Source organism: Anarhichas minor, unplaced genomic scaffold, assembly GCF_050575085.1.
Source record: "Anarhichas minor isolate MPS153535 unplaced genomic scaffold, ASM5057508v1 ptg000048l, whole genome shotgun sequence".
Classification (NCBI taxonomy): Eukaryota; Metazoa; Chordata; class Actinopteri; order Perciformes; family Anarhichadidae; genus Anarhichas; species Anarhichas minor.
In genome coordinates this window covers 440001-452500 of record NW_027466494.1, presented here as the reverse complement: position 1 = coordinate 452500, position 12500 = coordinate 440001, and the positions used below count along the sequence as shown (strand labels likewise).

General features: G+C 43.4%; 1 protein-coding gene across 1 annotated transcript in view; it reads right to left on the bottom strand.

Annotated features, from left to right (window-relative positions):
- The window catches only part of enox1 (ecto-NOX disulfide-thiol exchanger 1), a 25043-nt gene that overhangs the window by 7699 nt on the left and 4844 nt on the right, over nucleotides 1-12500 (bottom strand). The window contains exons 4-7 of the mRNA XM_076112199.1: nucleotides 12031-12237; nucleotides 10082-10315; nucleotides 7222-7434; nucleotides 2019-2125 (exon numbers count right to left, since the gene is read on the bottom strand). Of these exons, the coding sequence (XP_075968314.1) occupies nucleotides 2019-2125; nucleotides 7222-7434; nucleotides 10082-10315; nucleotides 12031-12237 (761 nt within the window). The remainder of the gene's footprint in view (nucleotides 1-2018; nucleotides 2126-7221; nucleotides 7435-10081; nucleotides 10316-12030; nucleotides 12238-12500) is intronic.

Sequence of the window (12500 nt, the reverse complement as noted above, 5' to 3'; positions counted from 1 at the left end):
GAAATGCGCTGCTTGAAAGAAACGTGCTTCTAGCAAGAAACACGCTCCTAGAAAGAAACGCGCTGCTAGAAAGAAACGCGCTGCTCGAAAGAAAAGCACTGCTTGAAAGAAACGCTGCTACAGAGAAACGTGCTGCTAGAAAGAAAGGTGCTGCTTGAAAGAAACAAGCTGCTAGAGAGAAACGCGCTGCTAGAGAGAAACGCGCTGCTAGCAGAAAGGCGCTGCTTGAAAGAAACACGCTGCTAGAGAGAAACGCGCTGCTAGTAAGAAACGTGCTGCTTGAAAGAAACGTGCTGCTTGAAAGAAACACGCTGCTAGGAAAAAAAAAACGAGCTGCTAGAAAGAAATGCGCTGCTACTAGGAAGCACACTGCTAGTAAGAAACGTGCTGCTTGAAAGAAACACGCAGCTAGAAAGAAACGCGCTGCTACTAGGAAGCACACTGCTAGTAAAAAACGTGCTGCTTGAAAGAAACACGCAGCTAGAAAGAAACGCACTGCTTGAAAGAAACACGCTGCGAGAAAGAAACGCACTGCTTGAAAGAAACACGCTCCTAGAAAGAAACGCGCTGCAAGAAAGAAATGCGCTGCTAGAAATAAACACGCTGCTAGAAAGAAATGCGCTGCTTGAAAGAAACACGCTCCTAGAAAGAAACGCTCTGCTAGAAAGAAACGCACTGCTTGAAAGAAACGCACTGCTTGAAAGAAACGCGCTGCTAGTAAGAAATGCGCCGCTAGAAAGAAACGCACTGCTAGAAGAAATGCGCTGCTAGTGAGAAACACGCTCCTAGAAAGAAACGCACTGCTTGAAAGAAACGCGCTCCTAGAAAGAAACGCGCTGCTAGAAAGAAACGCACTGCTAGTAAGAAACGCACTGCTAGAAGAAATGCGCTGCTAGTGAGAAACACGCTCCTAGAAAGAAACGTGCTGCGAGAAAGAAAAGCACAGAGAGAAACACATTGATAGAAAGAAATGCGTGGCTAGAAAGAAACGTGCTGCTAGCTGAAACGCTTCAAGTTTAATAGCTGCATGGTTCAAACTCCAGGTTAAGAGTCACAGGTGACATAAAGACATTAAAAGACTTCTGTAGCACCGTCTTTATGTTCCGTTCAGGAGACAATGTCCGGTTCTGAAGTGTCTTAAAGCTGCATTCTCTCTACTGTCCATCAGGGGGCGCCTCCTCCGGTTGTATAGAAGTCTATGAGCTGGTGAGGCTTCACGTCTTTCTATTCGTCGTCTCCGGCGATAGGGGACACATGTTGACTTACCACGCTAACCGCTAACGGAGGACGTTCACAACAGGACTGTCTCATCACTGAGTCTTACCTCTTCATTCACACAAAAGTAAATTATAAAGTGTGGACGACGTTCATCACGCTGGATTAACTTTAAAATGCAGAAATAAAACTAATTGATATTGTTTGTATTATTATTATGAATTAAAATCGAATCACAACACAGAAGATCACAATTAGTTTAAAGTGAACGCTTTATTTAGAATATTATCATCTTTAACTGAAGCTGTTGTCTTTGTGCTCTTCAAACACACGCCATAGAAACAGAGAGTTAACCTCTCAGGTTTCTGCTGTGTGTGTGTGTGTGTGTGTGTGTGTGTGTGTATGTGTGTATGTGTGTATGTTTAATCCAAACACACACAACGATCAGATAATAGCACAATATTTCACTTTATTTCTGCATTTTAATATTTCCATATTTGGTCACAGACTGATGAAGACTAAACACTGAACTCCTCGTCTTCATACTTTTTATCTTCATTTGAATAATTGATCTGAGACTTAAGCCTGGAAATCACTGTTGCCATAGCAACGTCTCACACACTTTCCAGATCTTTGGATCTATGCTGCAGTCGGGGGGGACGATGAGAGGTCTGTGTGTCTGTCCGTCTGTGTGTGTGTGTGTCTGTCTGTCTGTCCGTGCGTCCGTCCGTCTATCCATGTCTGTCTGTCTGTCTGTCTCCTGTGGGGGGGGGGGGGAAGACAACACAAAAAGCTTTACCAACCTCACACTGCTTTCGCCAAATGTCTATGTTCTTGCGCTGAGCTTTTGAGAAATGGTCCCATGCCTTTTGCCTGGTGGCTGCGGTGAAAACGGCGCTGATCTGCTCGACTTTGGGGTGAACAGGGAGGAGGAGGAGGAGGAGGAGGGTCAAGACAAAACAAGCTGTTTATGTAGCGTAGCACTGACTGATGCTAACACAGAGGAGAGACACACTGACCACAGGAAGCCGCTGGACCTCCTCATGTCGACGTCTGTGCTGTTAAAGGAGACGTTCACTCTGACATGAAAACAGTGTCATCATGTGATCAGGTCGAACTACATGAAGGTTAGAAGGGAGGGGTCAGCGTGTGTGTGTGTGTGTGTGTGTGTGTGTGTACAAAGATCATCTGTGAGGGAAGAAACGTGCTGCTAGAGAGAAAAGCGCTGCTAGAGAGAAACGCGCTGCTAGAGAGAAACACGCTGCTAGTAAGAAACACGCTGCTAGTGAGAAACACGCTGCTGGGGAGAAACACGCTGCTAGAGAGAAACGCGCTGCTGGAGAGAAACGCGCTGCTGGAGAGAAACGCGCTGCTGGAGAGAAACCCGCTGCTAGCGAGAAACGCGCTGCTGGGGAGAAACACGCTGCTAGAGAGAAACGCGCTGCTGGGGAGAAACACGCTGCTAGAGAGAAACGCGCTGCTGGAGAGAAACGCGCTGCTGGAGAGAAACACGCTGCTGGAGAGAAACGCGCTGCTGGAGAGAAACACGCTGCTAGAGAGAAACGCGCTGCTGGAGAGAAACGCGCTGCTGGAGAGAAACACGCTGCTAGAGAGAAACGCGCTGCTGGAGAGAAACGCGCTGCTGGGGAGAAACACGCTGCTAGAGAGAAACGCGCTGCTGGAGAGAAACGCGCTGCTGGAGAGAAACGCGCTGCTGGAGAGAAACCCGCTGCTAGAGAGAAACCCGCTGCTAGAGAGAAACGCGCTGCTGGAGAGAAACGCGCTGCTGGAGAGAAACACGCTGCTAGTAAGAAACGCGCTGCTGGAGAGAAACACGCTGCTAGTAAGAAACACGCTGCTGGGGAGAAACACGCTGCTAGTAAGAAACGCGCTGCTAGAGAGAAACGCGCTGCTTGAGAGAAACACGCTGCTAGTGAGAAACGCGCTGCTAGGAGAAACACGCTGCTTGAGAGAAACACGCTGCTAGTGAGAAACGCGCTGCTAGGGAGAAACGCGCTGCTTGAGAGAAACGCGCTGCTAGAGAGAAACGCGCTGCTAGAGAGAAACGCGCTGCTTGAGAGAAACACGCTGCTAGTGAGAAACGCGCTGCTGGAGAGAAACGCGCTGCTAGTAAGAAACGCGCTGCTGGAGAGAAACACGCTGCTAGTAAGAAACACGCTGCTGGGGAGAAACACGCTGCTAGTAAGAAACGCGCTGCTAGAGAGAAACGCGCTGCTTGAGAGAAACACGCTGCTAGTGAGAAACGCGCTGCTAGGAGAAACACGCTGCTTGAGAGAAACACGCTGCTAGTGAGAAACGCGCTGCTAGGGAGAAACGCGCTGCTTGAGAGAAACGCGCTGCTAGAGAGAAACGCGCTGCTAGAGAGAAACGCGCTGCTAGTAAGAAACACGCTGCTGGAGAGAAACGCGCTGCTAGTAAGAAACGCGCTGCTGGAGAGAAACACGCTGCTAGTAAGAAACACGCTGCTGGGGAGAAACACGCTGCTAGTAAGAAACGCGCTGCTAGAGAGAAACGCGCTGCTTGAGAGAAACACGCTGCTAGTGAGAAACGCGCTGCTAGGAGAAACACGCTGCTTGAGAGAAACACGCTGCTAGTGAGAAACGCGCTGCTAGGGAGAAACGCGCTGCTTGAGAGAAACGCGCTGCTAGAGAGAAACGCGCTGCTAGAGAGAAACGCGCTGCTTGAGAGAAACACGCTGCTAGTGAGAAACGCGCTGCTAGAGAGAAACGCGCTGCTTGAGAGAAACGCGCTGCTAGCGAGAAACGCGCTGCTAGTGAGAAACGCGCTGCTTGAGAGAAACGCGCTGCTTGAGAGAAGTGAGAAACACGCTGCTAGAGAGAAACGCGCTGCTAGTGAGAAACGCGCTGCTAGAGAGAAACGCGCTGCTTGAGAGAAACGCGCTGCTTGAGAGAAGTGAGAAACACGCTGCTTGAGAGAAACGCGCTGCTTGAGAGAAACGCGCTGCTAGTGAGAAACGCGCTGCAGTCGTAGGGTTTGCTAGTTAGCTGTTGGACAGTGAGAAAGCTACAGAGTATGTGAGAAGTAATTCATATCTCATGTTGTGATAGTTTCATGTCAGCTACAGTGAACGAGCTCAATATCCGTTTCCTGTTAATGACTACTGTCCAGCAGGGGGCGACTCCTCTGGTTGTATAGAAGTCTATGAGAAAATGACTCTACTTCTCTCTTGATTTATTACCTCAGTAAACATTGTAAACATGAGTTTATGGTCTCAATCTCTAGTTTCAAGTCTTCTTCAATACAGCATGATGTTCATTTAGTACGTTATGGTCCATTTAGAGTCAAACAGACCTCAGTCCAGATATGGTCACTTTAGTACAGGGCTAAACTACAGGAAGTGCTACTGTGATGACGATAGAACTGGTGACTGTAGACCAGATGGTTCTCTGAGTCCTGCAGTCTTCACTGACCACATGACAGAATGTGGAGTAAAGTCTCAAACATTTAATGTAAAATCACTTTTATCTGTAGGATAAAAATCAAACGTTATTATTAAAATGTCTGACTCGTCTTTGACAAACATGGACTGTGATGGTCTGTGATCGGGCTGCAGGTCCAGAGGGTTTAGGAGGGACACGGATCGAGAGCAACACAATATTAGTGCAGATGAACAGTGTAAATAACAAACAACATTCATGTGTGAATGTGGGAGGAGCAGCTCTCTCTCCGTACTTACATCACCTGCTGCTTCACTTCCTGAACGACTGACCAAGGCAACATTTACCCAGAACGGAGGCGGATCTTTGGACTCGTACTGAAGAGGAGGTGGTGATGTAATCGACTTGTTTGCTACAAGAATCAGAGTGAATCGAAGCCAAACGTTCTGAGGTTAAATGTTGCCTTTCAGAAATACTCACCCCTGAGGGTTCTGAACCAACAGCCTCCTTAAATCTGCATGAAGTGATATTTCATCATCATCAGACTCTTCCTTCAGCTGACTCCTTCGGTTCCACTTCACATGATCTGAAGACGTTACTGACATTTAAACTGTTAACGTCATTAGAGGAGCTCCACTACGTCTCTGACTCGTTCTGAATATATTCTTTAAGCAGTAAAATCATCTGTGAACAATCAAACTAGTTTCATAGTTTTCATTTAGTTATTTCATGTTTTATGTTTCTATTTCTTGGTTTTACTTTCATTTATTTTTCTTTTCTTTTCCTTGAAAGGCATTAAAACATTTTGAGAAAGATGCAATACAATTATAGTTTATGTCTAATGTCATATAAAAGTAAATCTGAACCATTTATCAGCTCAGGAAACGAATAGCAGTACTCAGATTAAATAGTATTACCACAGCAGTGTAGAAAGTCCTGCAATAAAAACTGTACTCAAGTAGTACAAAGGTATTCTCATCAAAATATATTTAAAGTACCAAAAGTCACTAATTATGCGGAACAATATATATTATTGTATAAAGTACACTATATACCTCTGAGATGTAGTACAGTATAAAGTACACTATATACCTCTGAGATGTAGTACAGTAAAAAGTACAATATGTACCTCTGAGATGTAGTACAGTATAAAGTACAACATGTACCTGTGATATGTAGTACAGTATAAAGTACAATATGTACCTCTGAGATGTAGTGCAGTATAAAGTACACTATATACTTCTGAGATGTAGTACAGTATAAAGTACTACATGTACCTGTGAGGTGTAGTACAGTATAAAGTACAATATGTACCTGTGAGATGTAGTACAGTATAAAGTACATGTACCTGTGAGATGTAGTACAGTATAAAGTACAATATGTACCTGTGAGGTGTAGTTAAGTATAAAGTACATGTACCTGTGAGATGTAGTACAGTATAAAGTACAATATGTACCTGTGAGGTGTAGTACAGTATAAAGTACAATATGTACCTGTGAGATGTAGTTAAGTATAAAGTACATGTACCTGTGAGATGTAGTACAGTATAAAGTACAATATGTACCTGTGAGGTGTAGTTAAGTATAAAGTACATGTACCTGTGAGATGTACTACAGTATAAAGTACAATATGTACCTGTGAGATGTAGTACAGTATAAAGTACAATATGTACCTGTGAGATGTAGTGCAGTATAAAGTACACTATATACCTCTGAGATGTAGTACAGTATAAAGTACAATATGTACCTGTGAGATGTAGTACAGTATAAAGTACATGTACCTGTGAGATGTAGTACAGTATAAAGTACAATATGTACCTGTGAGATGTAGTACAGTATAAAGTACTACATGTACCTCTGAGGTGTAGTACAGTATAAAGTACAATATGTACCTGTGAGATGTAGTACAGTATAAAGTACAATATGTATGTATGTAGTGGACGTATAAAGTAGCATAAAGGGGAACTTGAGTAAATGTGTTGAGTCCATCAGAGCTGGAGGAGACCAAAGCTGAGCTCAGAGACGTTGCTGAGGGAGAGAATGTCGTCCTGCAGCTTTAAGACGAGGTGACAGTGACGAGTGTCTCTCTCTGACTCTCAAACCTCGTGGACGACCTCGTGTCCGCCGCGCAGCGAGCCCAGGTCAATGGATGGGGGGGGGGGGGGGGGGTTGTCTCCAGGGTCATGGATGGGGGGGGTTGTCTCCTCGGTAATGTGACTCACTGTGTGGTGATGGCTGTTTGTTTATCAATAACATACAGATAGATATCAGATCATATCCAACAGTGGATCATTGATTCAGGTCTAGGATGGTAAACCTGATCCTGGTCCAGCCCTCGTTGTGTATTACTGGATTATTGAACATGGTGATTATTTACAGTTTAACATCTAGGTGACCTATGACCTTTTAATATCATAACCTTAATTAGACTTTATCCTGATGCCATATTAATATTATACTTACTTATTTATTCCACCTTCTTCTATCTATCCAGCTGTGAGAAACCTTTTGAACCATGAAGTCATGAGTGGAACTTACCTCCCAGAGAAGGCCGATGGACTGTGTTTAGAATAATAAAGGGTCCTTACACTGGTTGAGGATGGCCAGTAGGGCGTTCTTGAAGATCTCCTTAGCGCGCTCCATCTCCTCCTCGTGCTGAGCCTTCTCACTCATCAGCCGCCGGACGTGGCTGTTGGCCGACTGGATCATGGAATAGAAGTGATTGGCGGTCCGGCGGTTGACTTCGCCGCGGTCGATCCAGGTGAACAGCACCGCCGTCGCCTCGCAGAATTTATGGTCATCTGAAGACAACAGAAATAAAATATCAACTATCAGTTTTTACTGATCAAAATCGGATTGACGATTCTTTCAAGACCAACAATAATCCCAAACCATAACAAAAATCTATAACCTACTAGAACCCCAAACTACAACCAACTACAACCAACTACAACCAACTATAACCTCAAACTACAACAACTACAACCTCAAACTACAACCTCAAGCTACAACCAACTACAACCTCAAACTACAACCAACTACAATCTCAAACTACAACCAACTACAACCTCAAACTAAAACTAATTTGAGTGTTTTGCCAGCGTTGTAGTGGTCCTTTTACTCCAGTAAAGGGTCTGAATACTTCTTCCTGTGTCATGCATCATCACAGCCGACTGAAGAGCCGGATGAGGAAGTAATTTCATGGGACCTTTAACATTCAGTCGGGCTAAACAAACAACATAGCAGCTCGTGAGGACTGAAACTCTTCTCTCGGGGCGTTCGCCGTTCACGCCTCTGTGAACCACGCCTCAGCCGCTGAGCACAAACAGCATTTTTGATCCTCAACTTTTCAACCAAAGCCACCAGCTGCATTCGTCCTCGGTCATAAAGTCTCGGCGGTCCTCCGTCGAGAGCCTTCTCCCCCATTTGAATAACAATCGAAGCCCCGAACAGAGTGAATTAGAGGGCGTTTAATGAGCTCAATACCAGCAGCATCACAACCTGTAAGAAGACACTGTACCCGCTCAGATAAAACCCTGTTCACACTCAGCAGCAGATTACAGTCACATTACAGCGAGCACAATGAAGCACGCCTCAACAGGAACAATGAGAATGCATTTCTACTGCTGTGTGAGGGGAGAATGGATCCATAAGAAGGTTACTCAGAGAGAAAACATGAATGTTTATGTTCAGAATCAGAGGAGACACAGCTTCAGTACAGTCAGAAGCTCAAGTTTGATTCTTGTGAGCATCATTCAGTTTGTTTTACAGACTCAACCTTCAGCTGAAGCAGAAACGTGTAAAACTGTCTGATCTATTTCAGAGATTTCATTCTCTGTGCTGGAGATGAAGTGTTGCCCGGCAACAGGTTGCTAACATGAAACACCACAGACGTACTGATGACGTCATGCTTTTCATCCTGTTGATGCTCAATGATGGACGAGTGGAACGATAATCTTACATTACTACTGTATTACTGCTGTATTACTACTGTATTATGATTGTATTTATATTGTAATACTATTGTATTACTATTGTATTACAACTGTATTTCTACTGTATTTCTACTGTATTACTATTGTATTTCTATTGTATTACAACTGTATTTCTACTGTATTTCTATTGTATTACAACTGTATTTCTACTGTATTACTATTGTATTACAACTGTATTTCTACTGTATTACTACTGTATTACTATTGTATTACTATTGTATTACAACTGTATTTCTATGGTGGTTAATGGTATGTGTATAAGTATTATTGCTACTTTAATGACAAACATTGAAGAAGTTGTTTTTATAATTTGATCTGATTCATATTTGTTGTGAATCTTCTCCAATATGAACCATAAATGTTCAAAATGAGTTGAACCACTGGAACATTTAGTTTCCTGGAACAGGTCCGTTTGTTTCATTATGAGAAATGTGAATGAGATGAACCTGTGAATGTGACCACAGCTCTGCTCTCTGTGAAGAAAAACAGCTTTCTACTGTAAAACTGGACTACGTTCAGTCATGGAGATAAGAATCAGCTGCAGCAGGAAGCATGGAGGAGGAGGAGGAGGAGGAGGAGTGACCTTCACACTCCTCCACAACAACATCCACACCATAGAACTGTCCTTGCAGAGAAAGAAGGAACTCGGTGTGTAAATTAATATATACATAATTAATAATAATATATATCTATTCCTCTCTCTCTCTATATATATATATATATATATATATATACACACACACACACACACACACAACAAAGGTTGAACATAAATCATTTCCATCAGGGCGACTGTGGCTAAGTGGAGAGCAGGGCCATCCTTCAATCAGAGGATCGGCGGTTCGATCCCCGGCTCCGTCTAGTCGCATGTCGATGTGTCCTTGAGCAAGACACAAACCCCCAAAAATTGCTCCCGTAGCTGTGCCTACGGTGTGATAGGATCTGAGTTGTAAGTCTGCTAAATGACTGTAATGTAGTCATGGTACCCATGACTACGGCTGCAGGTGTTTTCATCCACTGCTCTTCACTAACAGACGTAGTTTAGTTGATGTTCTAAATAAACTCTGTTCAATGGTTCAACTAAAGAGACAAAGATGAATCAGAAGAGAAGAAATCAGCAGGAAGCTGTTTCTGTGTCAAGAGTTTCACAATAAAAGCATCTCAGAACAAACTTGAGTTAACTTTATCAAAGCTCTTCTTCAGACTTCACAGTAGAAGTTAGTGTAGAGTTACTGTTGGAACATCAGCTGAACTAATAACAGTTTAAACCTCTGCAATCAATAGTTACTGATCAATAATCAAACTGATTCTACAGGATTCTGTTTCACATGTAAATAAAACATCTGGAGTCTGACTGATTCTGTGCTTGTCTCTTTTAGAATATTTAATATTCTACTAACGTCTCAACATACTGTGTATTGATCCTTTATTGGTTTAATCAGCGTGTTCTCACCTTTCAGTCCCTCTGCTAACGTGGCCGCCTCGTGCTCAGAGAAGTGCACTATGGGAGGAGGAGACGGCGGTCTCAGCCGGTCCTCGTGGACCTTGCGGCGGTGTCGCTCCTCTCGGGCCAGCAGGCGCTGCTGACACTCCCACTCATACAGGTCGTCTCTGGCCTGAGCGAAGTCCACGTGGATCCTCCCCGAGTCCTTCTTATCGGTGCTGGAGCCGATTCGCATCCGGTACCCTGAGAGGAGACGGAGAGCCAGGAGCGTGAGACGAGAAGTCCCTCCTCTTCCTCACAGGAAGTCACGTTATTAGGTGATCAGAGAACAGATTCACCTGAGCTGTAGGAAACATTTAGACCTGCTGCAGGTCTGTTCAGTCTATATGTTAGAAATATAGACGGTCTACAAGAAGAGGACATAGTCCTCATGATGTCTCTCGTTGGTTTGTGGAAGTTTTGAAGCCTCGAGTTTGGCCATTTTGACGTTGCCATGTCCCCCTTCAAGCATACCCTGCTTAATCACAGCTATACCTTCCGAAAATAATGCGCTGTAATGCGTAAATATCCCACAAAATTATTTCATACGTTATCCACTGTGATGTCATGAGAGGGAGGGTCATCAAAGGGAGATACATCCCCTCCCGGTGGCTGCAGCAAAGACTACAACCCTTCATGGCATCGGGGTAACAAACTACAATTCCCATAGTCAGCAGGGCAGCCGGGGCCAAGGCGACGGCCCAGCTGAAAGAGAGGGGACTGATTACCTGGGAGAGGTTGGTGTGGGGAAGAAGAAGGAAATGTTTGGAGAGAGGAGGACAGGAGCGCACAAAGAGGAAAAGAGTTTTATTTTACATTAAAGACAACGAACCCGAAGAAAACGGAAGATACTTATGTTTGGTTTTTGTAGTGGCTTTCGGCTGGACTGAAGTTTACCTTTTGTTTAAAGAATCTAAATATATTATTTTGAGTTAGAACACAACCGCTTGTTGTCTTCATTTGTGCACCCCCGCCTCACAAGCTGATCCCGACCTCTCAAGACATCACACCACCTAAACCTAAAAGTAGAGTTGTGGTCTCAACCTAACTGAGCAGTTTTGTTGTCTCAACCTAACTAAATAATTTTTTGTCTAAACCTAACTGACTAGTTTTGTTATCTCAACCAAACTAAATAGTTTTGTTGTCTCAACCTACCTAAATAGTTGTATTCTCTAAACCTAACTAAGTCGTTTTGTTGTCTAAACTAAATCGTTGAGTTGTCTCGACCTAACTAAGTAGTTTTGTTGTCTCAACCTAACTAAGTAGTTTTGTTGTCTCAACCTAACTAAATCGTTTAGTTGTCTCGACCTAACTGAGTTGTTTAGTTGTCTCGACCTAACTAAGTAGTTTTGTTGTCTAAACCTAACTAAGTAGTTTTGTTGTCTCAACCTAAGTAGTTTTGTTGTCTAAACCGAACTGACTAGTTTAGTTGTCTCAACCTAAGTAGTTTAGTTGTCTCAACCTAACTAAGTAGTTTTGTTGTCTCAACCTAACTAAGTAGTTTAGTTGTCTCAACCTAACTAAGTAGTTTAGTTGTCTCAACCTAAGTAGTTTAGTTGTCTCAACCTAAGTAGTTTAGTTGTCTCAACCTAACTAAGTAGTTTAGTTGTCTCAACCTAAGTAGTTTTGTTGTCTCAACCTAACTAAGTAGTTTTGTTGTCTCAACCTAACTAAGTAGTTTTGTTGTCGAAACCGAACTGACTAGTTTTGTTGTCTCAACCTAACTAAATAGTTTTGTTGTCTCATCTCAGTATCATACGAACTGTTGAAGGAAGATACGTCTTTTTTCTGCTTCGCTTCTTCAACTTTTGAGCTGCTGTGACGGTTGAATTTCTCTGATGTGGAATCAATAAAGTTCTCATCTTAACTGTGTTGAAACACATAACAAATGATAGACAAGTGTGTGTGTGTGCTCTCACCTGACAGGTACAGAGCCTTGTCCACCATGAACTCCTCACAGAAGCGGATGTGACAGAAGTTCTTCTTGCTCTTGCGGATGGCGATGATTTCTCCACACGGGTCGAACACTTCTTTGACGATCTCCTCCGTGGCGTTCTCCGGCAGACCGCCAACAAACACCGTTTTACAGCCAGGTGGGCGCTCCCGAGTGGAAGGAGGGGGCAGGTCTGAGGACAGCATCATCATCATCATCGTCACTAAAATACATCTCATCTCGATAAAATGTGTCTCTAAATGTTCTTTAATTATCAGAGTTTTTCTGGCCCTGATCCAAGTCCTTTAATATTAATATGATTGATTCTCTATAGATACAAAGTCTGATTGGATACTTATTTTTACATATACTTATTAATGACTACATATGAATGACAGCTTGTTGAGCTCTAAATACTGAAAGTTATGATTCATAATTGTTGTGTTTATCAATTTA